General features: G+C 37.1%; 1 protein-coding gene across 10 annotated transcripts in view; it reads left to right on the top strand.

The window, feature by feature from the left end:
- The window catches only part of Mipol1 (mirror-image polydactyly 1), a 258,732-nt gene that overhangs the window by 203,307 nt on the left and 35,850 nt on the right, over nucleotides 1-19,575 (top strand). For 8 of the 10 annotated variants that reach the window (XM_040743048.1, XM_040743050.1, XM_040743051.1 and 5 more), the window contains one exon: nucleotides 14,143-14,373. The exons of 1 other annotated variant lie outside the window; for it this stretch is intronic. In XM_040743048.1, coding sequence (XP_040598982.1) covers nucleotides 14,143-14,373 — 231 coding nt within the window. Of the gene's footprint in view, nucleotides 1-14,142; nucleotides 14,378-19,575 lie in introns of those variants that run through there. One more of the 10 variants, XM_040743057.1, reaches the window with a different exon arrangement.

Here is a 19,575-nt window from a genome sequence, read left to right as displayed (position 1 = left end):
GTTCCCTTTTGGTGGGTGCTAGCAAGTCCAATAATCTGGTGGTTCTTCTATTCCTTGTCCGAATGCTGGTCCCGTGGGTGGAGAAGAAGAACAGGAATCTGGGGCGCTTATCCTCTTACCTGGTCCCCTGGACCCTATGCTGGGTCCTGTTGTACTTGATCCAGAACAGCTACTCCCCAGGTCTCCCTGGGTCCTCTGGTTTCCTGGTCTCGTTGGTGGGAGAGAAGACCTGGGGTCTGGGTGCTTGGCTCCCGCCGGGATTGGGAGCTCCATGCAGTTCCCAGGCGATCTGCAGGCACTGGAACACAGGCCAGGAAGCTGGCCTGTTTACCTGATGCTGCCAGAGGAACAGCTGCTTCCCTGGACTCCCAGCCTCCTCTCCTTTCCTGGTCTCGTTGGTGGGAGAGAAGATCTGGAGTCTGGGGTGCTTGGCTCCAGCCGGGATTGGGAGCTCTGTGCAGTTCCCAGGGGATCTGCAGGCACTGGCACACAGGCCGGGAAGGCGGATGCTGCCGGAGGAACCGAGTTACCAGTTCTTATTTAATATTTAGGAAGATAATTTTCACACTTTTTATAGTTAGACTATTAAAATTCTGATCAGTATTTAGTAATTGTACTAAATGTCCTTTAAAAATGTATGAGTCTGAAATGAGTATGAGTTTCAAAAAAATCTAGTCAATTGCCAAGTAGTATAAAAATATTTAATTGATAAAATCCCTTCTTATTTAAAAAACGAAACTTCCATGTTTTCCTTCTGACCAACTAGAGTCATTAAAATAAGGGGGTACAAAATTTGGAGAGTAATTGAAAATGTAAATATGTAAAAATTCAACCTTTGCCATATTGAATATAAAAACAAAAACTCTAGTGTCTCCCAACTGTACAAAGTATGTTGCAATTCTATAGCAACAGCAATTGTATGACATTTCCTTATGAGAACAGCTGTACAGCAGGTTTTAAACAAGCCTGGTGCGGTGTTCAGTAAAGTGAAAGGGCCTGGGCTATTTTATCCTGTTGAGTTGGCATTCTACCAAGAAGAGAAGTTGGTGCTTTTCCCTCCTCTGTTTGTGTGATAGAGTTGAATGTAGTTTAATGCACATCCTTTTGCATTCTCATGTGTTTTTCTGAACAAGATACTAAAAATACAATCATCCAAATGCTTTTACACCTACAAACTATATTGCTGAACAAATTATTTATGGACAGGAAGGAAAGATAAAGTTGCTTTTAAGAGTCCTTTAACATATCAGTTTGATAACTAGCAAAACACCTTTACAGCCATTAAATATTTACCAAGACTTGGCTTTAGGCAAGGGGGCAGTTTAGTGCACCGAATTTGACTCTCTGCAGTGCCATTGATTAGCTATCAGAAGGACAGAGTTAATAAGTTACTTAAGTATTACCGAGTGCTCTACATTCTTGTCAAATCTTTTCTCTGAAGACGAACTAAAAAAAGTCAGTTACAACCAGCATTCACCCCACCAATGATTGCACAAGCACAGCTCTGAAAGAAATAAAGGCCAGGCAAATCAGTTGAGCGATGCTTAAGCAATCCTTCCTAGTGACTGTTGTCATTGCTGCTGGACTTTAGAACCGAACATGTTTACATTTAATTAGAAAGGACACACAGTTTACAGCACAGTAGCTATCAATATCGGATCAGAATTGATTTCCGCTTTCTCTCCAGTGATTGCTTCCTTCCAGCTAATTAAAAAAGGCATATAACCAAATGACTCACATAAATTTTAAAGCAGAGTAAACAGTATTCCCTGGAGAGCCAAACAAAAGTAAATGGTATTCATCCTGATTATTAGTTAAATTTTTTTAAAGAATTCTGATGCTTATAAATGTGTTGTAAGTCGTGTTTTAGTGTTATCAGCCTGGTGATATGCAAGTGTTTCCCTTTGAAGAAACCTCAGTGAATTGCTTTGCCTGATACCCCAGCTCTAAAAGAAACAATAGCCATAGTTTTATCTTTATAATCCCTAAAACATGGAGATAAGTCAGTCTGCAAGAAGCTTGGGTTCACTTTGTCAGACTCTGGGTTTCCACATGTTATACAGAAAAATACACTGAAAATATAATTTAAAAAAAGAAGTTAAGGGGTACTGACCACATGTGTGCCATTTGCTCAAATTAGAAATCATTCAAGTATGAATGACTAGCAGTTTTTTTGTAATCAACACGGATAAATTTATAGAAGTGTGTATGTTTGTGTGTATGTGATGCATGTTTCTTTTCATTCTCTGATCTGTTGGAAAGAGATTTATTTTCAATTTCACTAGCTAATATTTTGCTCATTATATAATTACATATGTAAAAATACTATAAAATTGGAGACATACAGGAAAATGGGAGAAAAGTAGATGTTCCCCCTAGAGAGTCACTCCTCGGCCTCCATTCTTCCTCATCTGTGGAGTCGGCCATGTATGCTACTTCTCACTTGGAAGGCCATCAACACACAAGAAAATACAGAATGATTCAGATTGAACGCAGCCCTTAAGAAATATGGTTTAACTAATTTTCGGGTATTTAGTAAGCATTCTGCCAAGTTCTACAGATGAAATGGTGAGTAAAACATCAGTAAATTAAAGAATGTGGGTGCAGCTCAATGATGGAATGCATAGTTAGCATTAAGGAGGCTCTGAGTTCAGTTCTTAGCACCCCCAAAACAAAAATAAACCTAGACTAGTTTTGTATCTGCTTTAGTTACTATTATACTGTATACTTCTGTGTGTAGTTGTTCAATAACTATCCAGTGAATAACCCCTTCATAAGTTATTCCACAACAAGCCACGGGCAGGCTTCCGGTAGCCCATGTCCTCAGCACTGCAGGGAAACTTCTGAAACGAAGCAGTGTTGCTGCACCAGTGGATCCACTCAGAGTCTCCCAACGCAGATGAAATCGTAAAAGGTTTCCAGTGCTTACTTTTCTTGGTTTCATTTATTTTTTTTTTAATCTTGGGCTCTTTATTACTCTTAGTGCTCACAGATCAACCTGTAATCCACATTGTTTACTGAATATAAAATAAACTTTCAGGGCTTAGACACTTCACAAAGATTCTCTTCAGTCATTAATGCATAAAAATTAAGAACTCTGTGACCTGGAGTAAGGAATTGGGAATTAGTTCACTTATTACACAGATAATTGACCGAAAAACACTTTTTGGTAGTAGATCAATATCAAGTGGTTTAAGGGGGGGGGCATTTGTTTTTGAAACTTTTTTTCCTGATACATACTATCTATTCAGTTTGAAACCACATGAGAAAATCACCTAGCCAGCCCCCTGATGTGAATCCCGGATGAAACAGTAAGCACTTTTAATCACTGAGCCATCTCTCTAACCCTTAAGTTATATTTCTTGAGGAAACTCATATACAAGGTGAAATGACAGGATGGGGTCAGGGTTCTAAGGAAATTGAAAGATATTCATAGTGAGCTGAGGAGTAATCTGGGAGCTATACACTACTCACTTTGCTTTAGAAACCTAACTCAAGGAAAGAAACAAGAAAGCCCTTGTGGTAATCCACTTACAAAAAATAATACATTCTATGTAAAGGTAACAGCAATTAGAATGGAAAGAAACTGAAAGATAAAGGAGGGATTTAAGTATAAATGAGCACAATTGATTAGATTATAACTTGAGAGAGAGATACATATTCACATCAGTTTGGAGTTTGAAGGACAGAATACGGCTGCACCATAGGAAATGACAGAAAGAAAAGTATCTTTTGAGAAGAGTATAAAATGAGGCCGTGAGTTCACATCCAGGCGTTGTATGGTAGTTATTTACAATATAGTCATTTGGCAGTGTCTTCAAGGTGTTTGTGCAGATCTGGTGCTCAATGCAGCCATCTGTACTAGAACGGAGTTTGCCATATTATAGATGATTAACTGAATAGTGAGAATGAACTGATATGGGAGAGATGGGTGAGAAGAGAAGGCACTAACAGTCAAAGGCTAAGTGGAGGAGGAGAAGCACTCTCAAGGAGACAGGCATTGGGAAAGTAAACAAAAACCAGCAGGAATTGAATTGCAAAGCAGTAAAGGATGCATTTCCAGAAAGAATTGGCTTCAAATAGGTAAGATAAGGCTTGGAAAGTGTCTTAATGTTTAGCAAATTCACTAACACACTGGGCACAGAAAAGATTGCAGCCCCTTAAAATGAAATTGATGTGAAGACAACAACCATAGAGCTAAATAAGCATTCCTAACCAAAGAAATGCTCTTAGGCCAAACTGTAATATCTGAAGAAATTAGTAAATGTGAATCTTGATAAGTAGCAAAAATTTTCATGAATATTCAGATAACTGAATATGAGTTCCTGAAGTTTATTCCACGTTGTAGATTTGGACTCTAGCATGGTCCCATCTCATCCAGCTGAGACTCCAAAGCTAACGCATTCAGAAGAACAAGCTAAAGCTTACCTGTTAGAGAGAGGCATGTTGTCCTATAGAAGACCCCATAACCAGAGCAGAATCTTAAGTAACAAATCTCAGTAGCCTCCCTTCAAAATCTTTCAGTAAGTATGTCATTTTTCTAACCCAAAGACCAAATTCCTTACATAACTTCGCTCTAGTCACATTCAGAGGATCTCTCCACACTGGCCTAACTGGCCTTCCATTAGTCATCAACAACCTTTCTTTTAAACTTTTACGTTCCATGAGTTTTTGGTGAATTACGTCTTCATTTTTACTTTGTTCCAGTTTTCCCCTTTGGTCCATATGTGTTTAGAGTTTTGTTGGCTAACTTAAAAATATTTTTCCAGCCAGTTTTTATATTAATTTTTAGCTTAATGCCATAATGGCTTAGGAGCATATCTTATGACTTCTCTTAATTTTGCCAAGGTATATTTTATGGCAAATGTTTCACCTAAGCTTGAGAAGAATTATGCTATAAATGCCAACTCTGTGTTGGAAAGTGATGCCTTGAATGGCTATTAATTTCCAGGAAGAGTAAAGATCTCAACCACTGGTAAGGATGTCCTGCTTTTGGATGGGACTGTAACTTATGGCCACTGTAGAATACAACATGGAGATAACTAAAATAAAAATAAACTAGGAAAAATGAAAATAACTGTAGTTGGGCAAGTACATAAGAAAATGTGGTACACATATGCAGTCGAATATTGTTTTGCCTTGTAAAATGGCTTGTCTTATTATTGGTGAGAATATGAACAAATATGGAGAACATTACAGTACAAGAAATAAGATGGACACACACAGATAATGCAGTATACTATCATTTACATGTGGAGTCTTAAAATCTAAATTCAGAAGCAGAAGATAGAATGATGATTACAAAGGTTGTGAAGTTTCACATGGATTATTTGGATTAATGAATTCTGAATATAATTTAAATAATATAACTACAATTAAAAACACTGCATCAGATACTTGATATTTCCATAGATAGGGGAGCTCATTTTTCTAAAGTAAAGTAATTGAACTAAAAACCAAGTATCTTTCAAGTAATGCCCTACTTCTTCAAATTTACCACTTTTATGGGTGGTATGTGTTGTTAAAATGTCTAGGTTTACCCAGTAAGGAGACAAACCATGACTCAGCGATCCCACGTGGAGTTTTATTGGTGGACAGGGAAGGATAAGATGAGAGAGAGAGACAGACAGAGAGAGAGAGAGACAGAGACAGAGACAGAGACAGAGACAGAGACAGAGACAGAGAGACAGAGAGAGAGAGACAGAGAGGAGGAAAAGAGAGAGAGGATGAGATGATGGGAATCAGTCCTTTAAAGGGGTCCTTTGCACTTGCGTGGTTCTCACAGAACTCTGGGCTGGCCAGAGTGTTGCCTGAGTGCATCCAGTCAGGTAACAGGGCAGGCCAGCACACCTGAACCTTTCAGTATGTGTCCTTGTTCCTAGGAAACTCTTACCTCTTCACATCTACAAGATTAGTAGTGACAGTCACCATCCCCCTTGCATTGGTGATAGGTATCTTCTCACTGCCTTTTTGTGCTTCTGGTATTTCCTTCCACGTTGCTTTGCGTTTGTTTTCCTGTTTTAGTTTAAGGTTCTCCAGGAGGAAGATTAGAGTGCTGAGTTAGTACATTTCATATTCCTACTGTGTGCACTTAATGCAATAACATTTGACTCAGCACTGTTTTAGCTTTGTCCCACAAATGTCTGTGTGCTGTACTCTTGTTCTACTAACTTTTGTATGTTCTTTAAATTCTCTTGGAAATTCCTGTTTGATTCAGAGGTTCCTTAGAAATATACTGTTTAGTTTCCAGGTATTTGGCCACCTTCCTGTTAACTTAGGAAACCTAGAGTGATGGGACTAGAAATATAGTTCAATGGTAAAGAGCACTGACTATTCTTCCAGAAAACTCCAGTTCAATTCCCAACACCTATATGGCTGCTCACAACCATCTGTAACTCCAGTTCCAGGGAACTGATGCCCTCTTCTGACCTCCACAGGCATTGCATGTAGGTGATTTACATATAGGCAGGCAAAACATCCATACACACAAAACAAAAATAAAGGAAAATATAAGTAATAAATAACTAGAACCTATAAGAACATTAACTTTCTGTTACTGATGTCTGGTTTCACCCATTTTTATTAGAGAATAAACTATGAATGGCTTTAATTCTTTTGAATTTCTGAAATTTGTTTTGTGGCCCAGGATATTTGTCTATCATGTTATATGTTCTGGGGACATTGGAACATAATGTGTGTCTTGCTTCTATGTGTATCTATAATGTACATATTCTGGTGTTCAATAATGTTGAGTTATTCTGTACCATTTGGCTGTTTGGGCTAGTAGAAAGTGTTAATTGTCTTACTTTATATTACTTTATATTTATAATATACAATAATATTCCCTCTGAGATAATTTTAATTTGTTTCTTTAAATTAAATCAGCTATGACAAAGAGGAAACAGTAGTGACATCACCAGGCTGCCTTACCTACTCATGAAAACTTGGCCCACAAGCTTAACCATGCTAAGTAGATTTTCTTACCTCTGTACATTATGCAGAATTAAAGCCTGTTGAAGTACAAACTTATTTCCGCAAAATAAGTAAAATATGCTTTGTTTTATTGAATGAACCTTGGAAAGTTAATTAATGCAATTAACCAGAAAGTAAAGGCAAATACTCTCCCTTCAACAAGTCAGCACATTTTTGTCTTTCATACTTTGCTTTGGTTTTATTTACTCTGTAAAGCAAACCAAGCCTGTCTCCTTTTTTAAAAGAATGATTTAAGGATGTTATCAGTAGCTGAGCAAAAGTTGAGGAAACTGGTTTACTTCTCCCAATTCATGAAAAACCTGTAGCAACAAGAAATTGTTTTCAACAGTATTTACAAATATCTTAGTATTGCATAATATGTTGTACAAAGTCAACTAGATATAAATCATATAAAAATTTCACAGATAAGAATGTCTTTTCTTGGCCGGGACTTGTGCTAAGAATTTTTACCCTTAAAGATCTTTGAACTCAAGATTTTTGTCATTGTTTTGTTACTATTCAGAGAGAAAAGTATTTTCCCAGGGTTACACAGTAGAAGACAAGGCTAAAAGTAATTTTTGTCTTCTGTACAGTACAGACCAGCATCATTTCCTGTGCACCACACTCACAATCCTCTGGCCCTTTTCCCTGGCTATGGCTATGACAGTTAGAAATGTTTTTGGACACTGCAACATGACTTCTCGGGGACAAAAATCACTCCAAGTCAAGAAGTACTTATGGCAGTGAAGAGGTGGTTTAGTGGGTACAGTGCTTGCCTTTCATGCTGGGGGACCTCAGTTTGAGTTCCCAGAGCCTAAACAAAGCTAGATGCAGTAGCACACCAGTGCTCCTTCGGCAGTCTGAGAAGCAGAGAAGCAAACACCAACTGGCCTTTCTTACACACTGGTGACTGACAAAGGGACCCTGACTCAAACAAGGTGGAAAGTAAGGACAGTCATTTGAAGTTGTCTTCTGACCTCCACACACATACCGTGTCATCCATACAAATGAACACATGTACTTTACACACACACACACACACACACATGTCATACATGCATACATACATCCATACCATGCATGCACTTAGATGTAAACAAATGAACCACTAGTCTATATTGACCTTACCTCTAAATTGTAAAACCAAATTGTTTATCCAATTAAACAGTTTATATAGATCATACTGTTTATTAAGCAACTACTACAAGATAAATGAAGTTATAAAATGAGTTAAGTATAGATGGAGACTTCTCCATCTTGTCTGGTTCCACTGGACTAGTTTCTCTCTGCCCACTGGGTCCCCACAGCCCCTTATGAAATAACAACTCTGAGGCTTAATATCAGTTACAATCATTTGCCCAATGACTCAGGCTTCTTACTGGCTACTCTCTCTTAAAATATTAACCCATTTCTTTTAATCTGTGTATCACCACGTGCTTGTAGCTTACCAGTGATGCCCTTGCATCTTGCTTCCCTAACAGCCACGTGGTGTCTCCTTGACCCTGTCTTGCTTTTCTCTCTCTCTGTATTTGGAATTCCTACCTGGATATATTCCGCCTGGCCATTGGCTGAAACAGCTTTATTCTTCAACTGATAAAAGCAACACATATACACAGCCTACAGAAGGACACCCTACATCACATCCCCTTTCTAATTAAAAATGAAGGTCTTAACTTAGTAAAATTATATATAATAAAACAGTTATCAAGCAAGAATTACAGTTACAATACATAATCCATTTACATTTGGAAAATTTTAAAGAAAATCTCTTATCATTTATCCTATCTTGTGAATCTAAAGTTTTGTATCCAATTTATCTTGTGTCATAACTAAAGAAAACTATAATTATCTGTTTTCAACTCCATCAAGGACTCCGGAAGAATATAATATTATCTAAGTAAACAGTTTCCAAAATTCTAGAGTTGACAGAGACATCTTACTACCTGGACAGTCACCCAAAGTTTCTCTACAACATTGGGACATCCATCTTCAGCCCACAGGTCCATAGTATCTGGCAGACCTTTTAATGAAGCAGGAAACTTGAAGAAATGTTCTGCCTTGTACTGACAAAGTTCTTCAGTTGCTTTCTTCTGCGTCCTGTAGAATGTCTGACAGTTTCCTCTGTGAAGCAGGAATCCTGAGGACCATTCCGTCTTATCTTGGCAAGTTTAGCAGTCACTCTCCTTTGGGCCTTGTATCAAGCAGTCCAAGCAAGAGCTGTTTCTTGCCCGAATGACTAGTCTTGTTACACTGAAGGTAAATTCTATAATGAGTTTTTTCCATACCCTTCAGTTAAGTGCTTGTTGTAGAGCAGTAAGTGAAATGTTCTCGTTAGGTAGGACTTGAATAATACACCATGGAGAAAAGAGAGGATGTCAGGAAAGCAGCATCAAAATGTGATATTAGTGAAAAAGAACAAATTGACAAGTATCTCAGCTGAACCCATGTGTGACATTACAACTGAGAGTTTGACAAGCAGATAAGCATACCAGTTGAGGAGAATATATACTGCAGGAAAATGCATGCTGTTGTGTGGTCATGGGCCTGATAGCACTAAATGTTTGAAGCCGAAGCAGTACAGAGTCAGCATCCAGGAAAATCATAGAGACAACCAGGAAACATCTAAACAGAGAGAACACTGCAGAAAGGAAGTCTAAGCCAGGTTTCTTAAGATTTGGTGGCAGAGTACCTAAGCAGGTCTGGACCAAAGTATGCTGCAAAGATCATGCCATGCAATTGATTTCACTCGACAGGCTCATTGGGGGAAGGAGGCTGACTCTAACCGAGAGTGGAAAGGGAAATAGGGCTCGAAGAGAAGGCCCTGGCTTTTTATAAGGGTAGCGCATGTGCATAATGAGAATACTCAATTCTTGATAACAGTGGAAATGTGTCAAATTCTGGTGGCTGTGATTGATTTGATGACTCTTCTGCTTGTCTTTATTTCTTCTCACTATAACTTAGTTTATTTCCATACTATTTAAGGGTCATTAAGTTGTAATGCTTCTGATGTACTGAAAAATGCATCTGAAAATTAAAAAAAAACTTTTGAAGGAGATTATATTCAAGAGGATTCCCTGAAGAAGGTTAGACAGTGGGGTGCTAATGCCATGTAGGTAGAGCACTATGAAACAAAAGGACCACTACAGATGTTTATAAACACCCGTCTGCTGAGAATATTTTCTCCTTACTTTACTTACTATTCTCTCTACTTTAGGTTCATATAGGAATTTCCTTAGAAGTATAAACATTTAATATTTTAAGTTCTTAGTGAATATGTACTTCTCATAAAATAGACCTTAAAATTAACATTTACCTAAAATTGGCCATACAATTAATAATGGAATATTAGTATATTATCAGTGGGAAGTAAACTGTAAAATAAGGGGAAAAGCACATTACAATAAATTATAAAGAATACAAGAGTAGGGTTATGAAACACTAGCAGAGAAAACATCAAAATTTAAATTTTAGTTTCCCCCATGGCCTGCGTCTGCCATGGACTTTTGAGTGAGTTTACAATACCAGGTGTGGATTCCCTCTTGTGAAGTGGGGTCTCTAATCCAAGCAGAGAGCAATTGGTTACCCTCATATCATTGTTGCCACTATTGCACAAGTGAGCATGTCTTGCCTAGCAGGTTGATATTGTAGTTCTTAAGTATCACAACTAAGTAGGTCCATTGATGTCTCCCGTGTCTCTTCCCCAGCTGACTAAACAGCACTTCCCCGCACTGTAACAGTTGGTTGGCAGAGAAGATTCTTCAATCTTAGTTCTATTCATTTGTCTATACCATGAAACCAGGGTAGGGGTAGCCAAGGGGTTTTACCATCTTGTCATGGTGGGCAACCAAAAAGCATGGCAAGAGCTTGTATTGTTAGGGGCCTCAAGAGTCTTCTCTGACCAACACCCCATAAGGAAATGTAACACACCAGTAACCTGGCACTGAGTTCTTTGTTTAATAACCCACAGCTTTTTTGGAGTTCTTTCAAGCCATTCATGGCATCTCGATTCCCCAACATTTTGCTTGTTTGTTTTTATATATGTATATTTTAGGTTGATTACAAGATAATAGTTTCCATATGGCTTTTTCATATCACCTTCATTTTTAGTAACCTGTCCTCCAATGTTTCCTATCCTGCCAGCTGCTTGAATCTCTCCATTCCTAGTATTGTAACTCTCTTTTTCATATCACCTATGTTTTATAATCCCTTCTCCCTTAAATAGCCCTCTCCCAACAGCTTCTTTCTAGACTTTTTGAGCTCTATAGTAATTCTATGCTGAAGACAAAAAAATCAAAGATTCAAATGCAGGGACACAGATGACATTTGTTTTTCTGTGCCTGGGCCACCTCACTTAGTATAACTCTTTCCAGTTCCATCCATTTACCAGCCAGTCACATCTATTTTGTATATGTACCACATCTTACTATCCACTCATCAGTTGATGAACATCTAGATGGATTCCATTCCCTAATTATTATTAATACAGTTGCCATAAATATGGCTAAGCAATTATTTAAGTAGTAGGATATAAATTTATTTGGGTATGTGTCCAGAAGAGGAATAAAAATGTGGTTGTTCTATTTTTAGCTTTTTGAGGAATTCCCGCAGATTTCCATAGTGGGTACATGAGTTTGTATTCACACTAACAGTGAATTTAATTCTGTTATTTAGCTAAACATCCTCCTAAATTGTGTGTGTGTGTGTGTGTGTGTGTGTGTGTGTGTGTGTGTGTGGATAGATAGATAGGTAGGTAGGTAGATAGATAGATAGATAGATAGATAGATAGATAGATAGATAGATAGATAGATAGATAGATAACTACAGTCATAATCAGAGAAACCTCTTTCCGGTGAACTGTGATTATAGACTTGGGGTTACATAAGTAACAGAATAAGTGACAGATGAGTGTTCAGTCCTAAACAAGTCATTTAATATCATCCCCTCCTAGGTTCTGGGAGCATTGTAGTAGAGGAGGTAAAAAGAATGTAAAGGTCAGACAAAAAGGAGAAGGACTCCAAAAAATGCTGTATGGCCACATCCAAATTCTGAACAATACACAGCCATCATAAGAACATCCTCTCAACAACTGAGATGACTACACTGAATCTGTACAAGAATGGGTGATGGCCATGCACTTCTGAACTGCGAGATTCACAGAGATAGGGAGCCTTTGCCTTTACATGTGTTCTCACAAGTGACTCCACCAGGTGGCCTTGGAAACAAAGCCAAATTCAAAGCCTTGCATCTGGGAAAGAGACAGGTAGTAGAAAATGAGGTTGATACAGGTAGGAAGAAGATAAGAGAGAATGTGGGAGAGAGTCACCAGAATATATTACATGCTTGTGTGCAATTTTCAAAGAACTAACAATTAAAACCCATTCCATTTGGAGAATCTCTTGAAGTTTTGGCAGAGGAAGCAGTATTTAGACTGAAACTTCCCTGCTGAGTAGGAATTGCAAGGAGGGAAAGCAGTGCAAACAAATGCCTTGGGCAGGAACAGCTTTCTGTTTAAGAAACTGGCTGAAGGTTGAAGTAGAAAGGTCAGATAATGAAGTGCTGGGGTAGATGTGGCAAGCACAGAGGAGTGATTGTTCAACCTGGGGCTGGGGGTGCAGGGAGGCTGTGGGTTCAAATGCAGGCTCCACTGGGGGGGGTTGAGTGAATTACCTGCCTCTCTTTGTTTCAATGTCTTCATTCATAAAACAAAGACAGTATGTAAGGCTATTCACAAAGGTTGTTTGCAGGTTTAGTGAGTTCAGAAGTACAATTTGCTATTTTTGGAGTTTCTTTTTCAGAGCACATGAAATGTCTTTTCAGGATATAGTGATATCACTTTTAAAAGAGCACTGTAGCTACTGCTTCTGCTTAAGAACATTGATGGAAGGTGGGTGTTTGTGAGCCAATTTGAATGAGCAGCCTTTTTGAGCTAGGATGAAAAGGGTCCAATCACATATCCATCTGCACACAACTCTAATTTTACACGCGATAACCAATTGACCAGAGTTTAGCAACAGTCTCTACTGTTAGGAATTAATTTAAATCCTGAAATGATTTCTTATGATATGCCAACTGTCTTTCTTTCTACATGATATGTACCCCACAGTAAGGAGACTATAAAGTTTATATGTAAATTGAAAAAAAGAAATTTATAATCACTTTCATTTCATCTGAACAATTTTAGATGAAGCGTCAGACGCATGTTAGGCCAGTTCTGAAGTTCTCTGTCTAGCTTTTTGCAGCTTTAAGAATCATATTGCTTTCATCCACATTATCAACTTGTGTCATATAGCTCAGTGGTTGTACTTCCAACACTTCGGTCGACATTTCCTTTGTATGCATATACTAGAATGATTTTATTTAATAAAAAAAGAACATCTCCTATGTGGATTTTAAATTTCCCTTATTAAATATTTATATTTTCAAAATGTCTTTATTTAATTGAGTGAGGTGCTTGGTGCCATTTCAAAATAACCTCAGGTGGTGGGTGTAATGACATATCAAAGATCTGACCTTTAGCATTTTAGGATTCTATTTGTCTGCATTTTCTTCTGCATTCATTTAGTCTTAATTTATATGCTCTTTTTCCATATGACTTAATGAGTAGATGTATTTATCATAAGGCTCATTAATCATAAAAATATATATCTGAATACATATCATCTGACTGGTGATTTTACCTTCATTCCTATTTCCACTGTGAGTCTGTATGAGGCTGATGGGTATTTGCACAAGCCTCATTCATTCTCATTAAGTGCTTCCATAGGCCCTGGGTCTCCCAAACTGCTGTCCACTCTCTTCTCACTTTGCAATCAGCTTATTACACTTTTTATTTACCTAGAGATACTTTATTTTCTACTTCGGAGCTATTCCTTTAAAAGAAAATTGAATGTAATATTTACACTAACATAATTAAATTAACATTTTACCGCATCTTTCTGTGTGCTTTGATAGCACAGATAATCAGTTGTCTGCATAGCTTTTGGCCTAGTAACAGAGTTACAGAACAGTGATCAATTATAATAATATGTTACAAAAACCTATTTGCATTTGCCTATTTAAGTATTTCTATATTGATTTTTTAGAAGTGGGGATTCAAAATGAAGATTTTTTTTAACAAATCATTGAACTGTCAGCCTACATATTTATATTTTTATTTTTATATTTTCTCAGTTTACATAAATCATTATCTCAAGAAGAAAACTTGAAAGATCAGTTTAACCATGCCCTTAGTACCTATGAAGAAGCCTTAAAAAACAGAGAGAACGTTGTTTCCATCACTCAACAGCAGAACGAAGAACTGGCCACCCAACTTGAGCAGGCTCTGACTCAACAAGCAAACATGGAATTACAGCTTCAGTGTGCTGTAGAGGTCTCCCAAGCAGCCAATGAAAAAGTTCAAAAGTAAGTAAATAGAATCATGAAACATTTTTTAAAAAAGCAAAGCAACCTTTCTTTGTAAACTAAACAATACCTAGTTTTTATTCATAGTACTTAACTAATGCTTTAAGGAAAGCGTAAACAAAATGAACTCTTTAGGTTACATATCACATCCATTTTGATATCACAAAGTTATTTTCGTGGGACTTACTGTTACTGTAATATTTGGGATAAATTGTATATAATAAATGACCTTAGTCAACTCTTGGAGCCTGTGGTGCTGAAATCATCACACACTCCACATTGAAAGGCAATGTTATTCACAAAGACAGTTGTGTTACCACCAGCTGTACTCACTGAGCCTCACTGTCATGTTCCTGAATTGAGATCTCCTGGGACTTTGTTCACTGAGGCCTCTAGCTGCACTGAACCCAGTACAGAGAAATTAATTTTCCCATGTTGTTCTTTAAAAGTATTCGGTGCAGCCTTCAGAGTGCATAATTATATTTGTTTATTTTGATAGCTCTTTGCATTTTTATTAAAATTTAAGCAAAGCTGCATAATCAACCAGTCCTTATAACAGTGCACAGAATGTTAACACTTTCCCAAGCAAAGATGTCCGTTATTAATTTATGGAACCTGGATATTGTAGCAGCGTTTTCCGAGGAAGCTTTCTGGACTAGGTCTTGTCAACCTATCCTTTTGTGTGGTGAACAGCATCGCATCATCATTCACAAATTTAATCACCTCTAGTTCCCAACACAGTTTTTTTCCTTCATCTTGTTTGTTTGTTTTCAATATTAAGTCATATGTACAAGGATTGTTACGTCCTTTTATTTCCTAGTTGAGATAAGTCATCTCAACCATTTCTCCAACATCTCTACAGCTATATTTAAATTGATAACCCAAGCTCAGGTGAATCTGAGCAAAGCCATTTTGAGATGGTTTAGGGGTTGCACACTTTAATCTTTACTATCAGTGTATCTTGAAGCTTTTAATTAAGTCCTGTACATCATCTGTTTAAAGATTAGATTCAAATTCAGTCAGACACTGTATATCTAGTTATTCTCAATGTGCATTAGCAAGCTAAGAATGTGATGATATTATGATATAATTTACCTTTGTTTGTACAGGCTACAAAGAGTTATAAATTTAAAAGTTTTTTTTATATGTAAACACTTCATTGCTATATGACTAAAATTCCCCCAAAATAGTGGTTCCTTGAGATCAGTTAGGTTGCAAAAATTGTTAGAAATGTCAATTAAAAAATCTCACTAGCTAATATATTTTCAAAGAAAGAATTTTTCTAGTGCCAGAGAGTGGAAAAGTCATCATTATCAGATAATATATTAAGTTGGAAGGGTTTTTTTGGACAAATTTATGTCATCTTTACTCTACACATTTAACCACAAACAAACAAAGCCTTTTTTAATGGAATGCTACCATTCTGCGGATCATTTTAAGTACAACATGACATTTATAAGAGCTAAAAGTTGAAATTATTTCTCACATCTTTTATCCCTATTTGAAGTATTATCAGGATTTCTTTTACATATTCTGTTTATTTTCTTAGCTACAAATTAAGCAGTGTGTATCTTCATCATGGTTACATGAACGTCAGTCTTTGCATTCCAGGGGATTTTTAGGAAGGTTATGTCCTGAAAGAACTATTGAAGATGGACTTAGTATGCTGTATACAGTCTAGGTTTTCACTGAGGTAAATTCTTTGAAAATATGTAGATACTTTACGCAATATAAAATTTGAATGAAAGAAGTCTCTTTTTCCTTCACAACCAAATTTCTTGAATAGATGATCAATAATCATCTTTCATTTTTCACTGTCTATATATTCCTCTGCTGTTCATTACATTGTTGGCAACTGGTTGAAACCATTCTCTTTGACATTAAAAGTAATTTCCTAATTCCAAAGCCCATGGCACATATTAGCCATATTGTTATTATACAACTAATGTACAACCATGATAAAATAAAGATGTACATTTATGATTAGCAGTACAACATAGCAATATCAAAAATTAGCATTTGAATTAAAAATATTTAGGTGTGTACTTGGAGTTTATTTTGAAACTTCATGCTAATATTCACAGGCACATGCCTTCTTCAGCAACGTTGTAGGAACTAGATGAAATAAGACATGCAAAGCTATTAAACAATGCATGTTACATATTCCCTCCTCTTGTTCTCTTCCTCTGTACTACACTGTCTATCTCATTCCTCAGAAGCATTCTGCCTTTTCAAGACTAAATGCCTTTGCAAATGTTGATCTCTCTACTTAGAGCCCTTTGTCTTCCCTGCCAGCCTCCTGAAGAACATTGCACATCCTATGAGAGTCAGCGTAGCAATGCGCATAGGAAAAAAATGGGCTCAGTGTTAAATCAAATAGTTCTAGGTGCAATTTCTGCTTTCCTGCTAATTGCCTAGGAGATTTGAGGCACATTCCTAAATCAGGTTAGATAATAATACCGGTTTCACAGACTGACTTCTTGTAAAGAATAAATTGTATGACATAAATGCCTAATGTAGTACCAGAACTATTAAAAATATTCTGAAACATTATGTTATTAATAAAATCACATACATCAATATAATAAAACCAGTTCAACAGCATCTTCTGTAAAACAGTGTCATTATCTCCCTAGGAAGAAAATCTCTATTCTCTGTGCTACCATAGTATTTGGGGTTCTTTTTAAATATATTTGAATATCTTCCAGTCTACAATGTGCCCGAGTGTAGTTTTTGAGCTGGATATTTATGTGATTATGTGTCTTTCCTACTAGACTATATATTGCTTGGTCATGCAAATCCTTGAGCATGTAAGTCCTAAAACTAACGGATGCATCTCACTTATTGAGTGTCAAATGAATGTTGGAAAAGCTTGTTTAAAATCATAGAAATATATAAATACTGAGATCATATAATATTACTTCAGTAGTTACTAAGATTAGTAAGTACTACATTTACAAATACAGCCAATTCTTAGAATATTTGTAGTATTTGAACTCTCCTTATCTTTAATACCATACCATTCCTTCCTGATGTCATTTGGACAGGGGTTATATAACTACATTTTCATTTTCTGATCCTTCCCTGCCTGTTTCTACTCCACTTTGTGTGGGTGGGGTGTGGGGGGATATACCTGCTTTAAACATAAATAATGGTTTATTTGAAGACTATATCTATGAAACTCACCAGAATCACATGTATTTCTATAACTTCAGCCACTCCCACCTACTTAGATAACTTCCAGAGCTGTGTGTCAGTACTCGCTTATGAGATCCATCTCATATCCCCAGGACACTGTTCCCTCTCCTGGCTTTCTGTTTCAGTTTATAGACTTCAGCAATCTCAGCGCTGTCCCTGTTCTTTCTGTTTTTATTCCTTTTGGCACCAGTTTCTATTACTGCCTACATGTCTCCTGATTCTCTCCCCCCACCTTGATCAGGTAATCACATTACTTCAGCTCCTCGTCATTCCTTGATCCAGACCACAGCAATAATCATAAAGCTAGCCTCCTGCCTTGAGTACTCAAAAGTTTGTCTTCCTTTCTGCCATCGCAATGAAGTACTCTTTTTGTTGTTGTTGTTGTTTGTTTTTTTGTTTTTGTTTTTTGTTTGTTTGTTTTTTCGAGACAGGGTTTCTCTGTGGCTTTGGAGGCTGTCCTGGAACTTGCTTGGTAGTCCAGGCTGGTCTCGAACTCACAGAGATCCGCCTGCCTCTGCCTCCCAAGTGCTGGGATTAAAGGCGTGCGCCACCAAGTACTCTAAAGCACAAATAAGATAATATTATTTCCCTATTAAGAATTTCTCAGGTATCTTTCACTCCCTACAAGTTAAAAAGTACAAATAACTTACCATGACATCTGAAGTTAAATGTAGGCCTTCCCTCACTGTTCTAACACCATTTCCTCCTGTGACAGGTGTTTTTAAGCTTTCTCTTTCAGACTGAAAAGATGCCTTAGTGGTTAAGAACATTTCTACTTGCAGAGGAACCTTGGTTCATTTCCCAACACAGCAGCAACTTTCAACCACCTGTAATTCTAGTCCCAAAAGATCCAACACCTGGGCAGTGATGGTGCACGCCTTTAGTTCCAGCATTCGGGAGACAGAGGCAGGCAGATCTCTGTGACTTCAAGGACAGCGAGTCTACAGAGAAATCTCTGTCTTAAAAAAATAATAAATAAACAAACAAATAAATAAATCCAACACCCTCTTCTGACCAGGCACATAGAAACTCATACATGCAAAACACTCAATACACATAAAATAAATCCTAAAAGAGCTTTTTTCTATTTCATCATTTTCTTCATTCTCATTCTGTGCCTTTATTAGCAACCTTTAGTTATTTCAGTGTTACAAGAATTTTGAATGTTTGTTTCACTATCTTCTCCCTGAAATTTCCCAAGACACATACACCATTTTCCTATGACATCTCCAAAATCTTGCCCAGGTGCTATCTGTAAAGAAGGCATTCTGCAAGTAAGTGCTCACCAACAGAAGAGCCTAACAACTAACTAGAAAAAACAATGGAATAGTCAAGTGCTCGCCAGGTCAGGAGCATATGGAGTAGTTTCATGCGAGTTCTGGTTGATTTAGGACCTAGATTAAAAATCTTCTCCCAATGCAGTGCTTAATTTAAAGAAAACAGTGGCCTTCATTGTTTATCCTCCTCAAGTCCACAAGAAACTAGCATCTGATGACCACATTATAATTCTTGTGCTAACCAAGCATTCCTATCAAGTTTAATTACATTTACGTCCTAATGTCATCATTAATAGTGAAGAAATATCATATAATATTGTTAGCTATAGAATTTAAATTATATGCTATTTTCTTTCAATTATAAAAATATTCAAAATTTTCTGAAATTTTTAAGGTTTAAAAGTATTTCTAAAAAGAAAACTTGTATAAAATTACCATGCTTAATGTGACTTATAAATATAGAAGTCAATGAATGCTAGACCTCGTTGTCCACAAATAGTTCTTTGTCCAGTTGTCATAAAATCTAAAAGGTCAAAGGCAGGTAAATGGTTCAGTGGTTAAGAACAATTTACTGCTCTTCTAGATGGCCTGAGTTCAGATCCAGCACCCACGTTGGGCAGCAGTTCACAACCACCTGTAAGTCTAGTACCATAAGATTTGATGATCTCTTCTGACCTTTACAGGCACCTGAATGGGTGTGTCCTACACACACAGAAATACACACACA

Source organism: Mesocricetus auratus, unplaced genomic scaffold (assembly GCF_017639785.1).
Source record: "Mesocricetus auratus isolate SY011 unplaced genomic scaffold, BCM_Maur_2.0 Super-Scaffold_15014, whole genome shotgun sequence".
Classification (NCBI taxonomy): Eukaryota; Metazoa; Chordata; class Mammalia; order Rodentia; family Cricetidae; genus Mesocricetus; species Mesocricetus auratus.
Note: the sequence above shows the minus strand (reverse complement) of the source record. Positions and strands in the feature narration are given on the sequence as shown.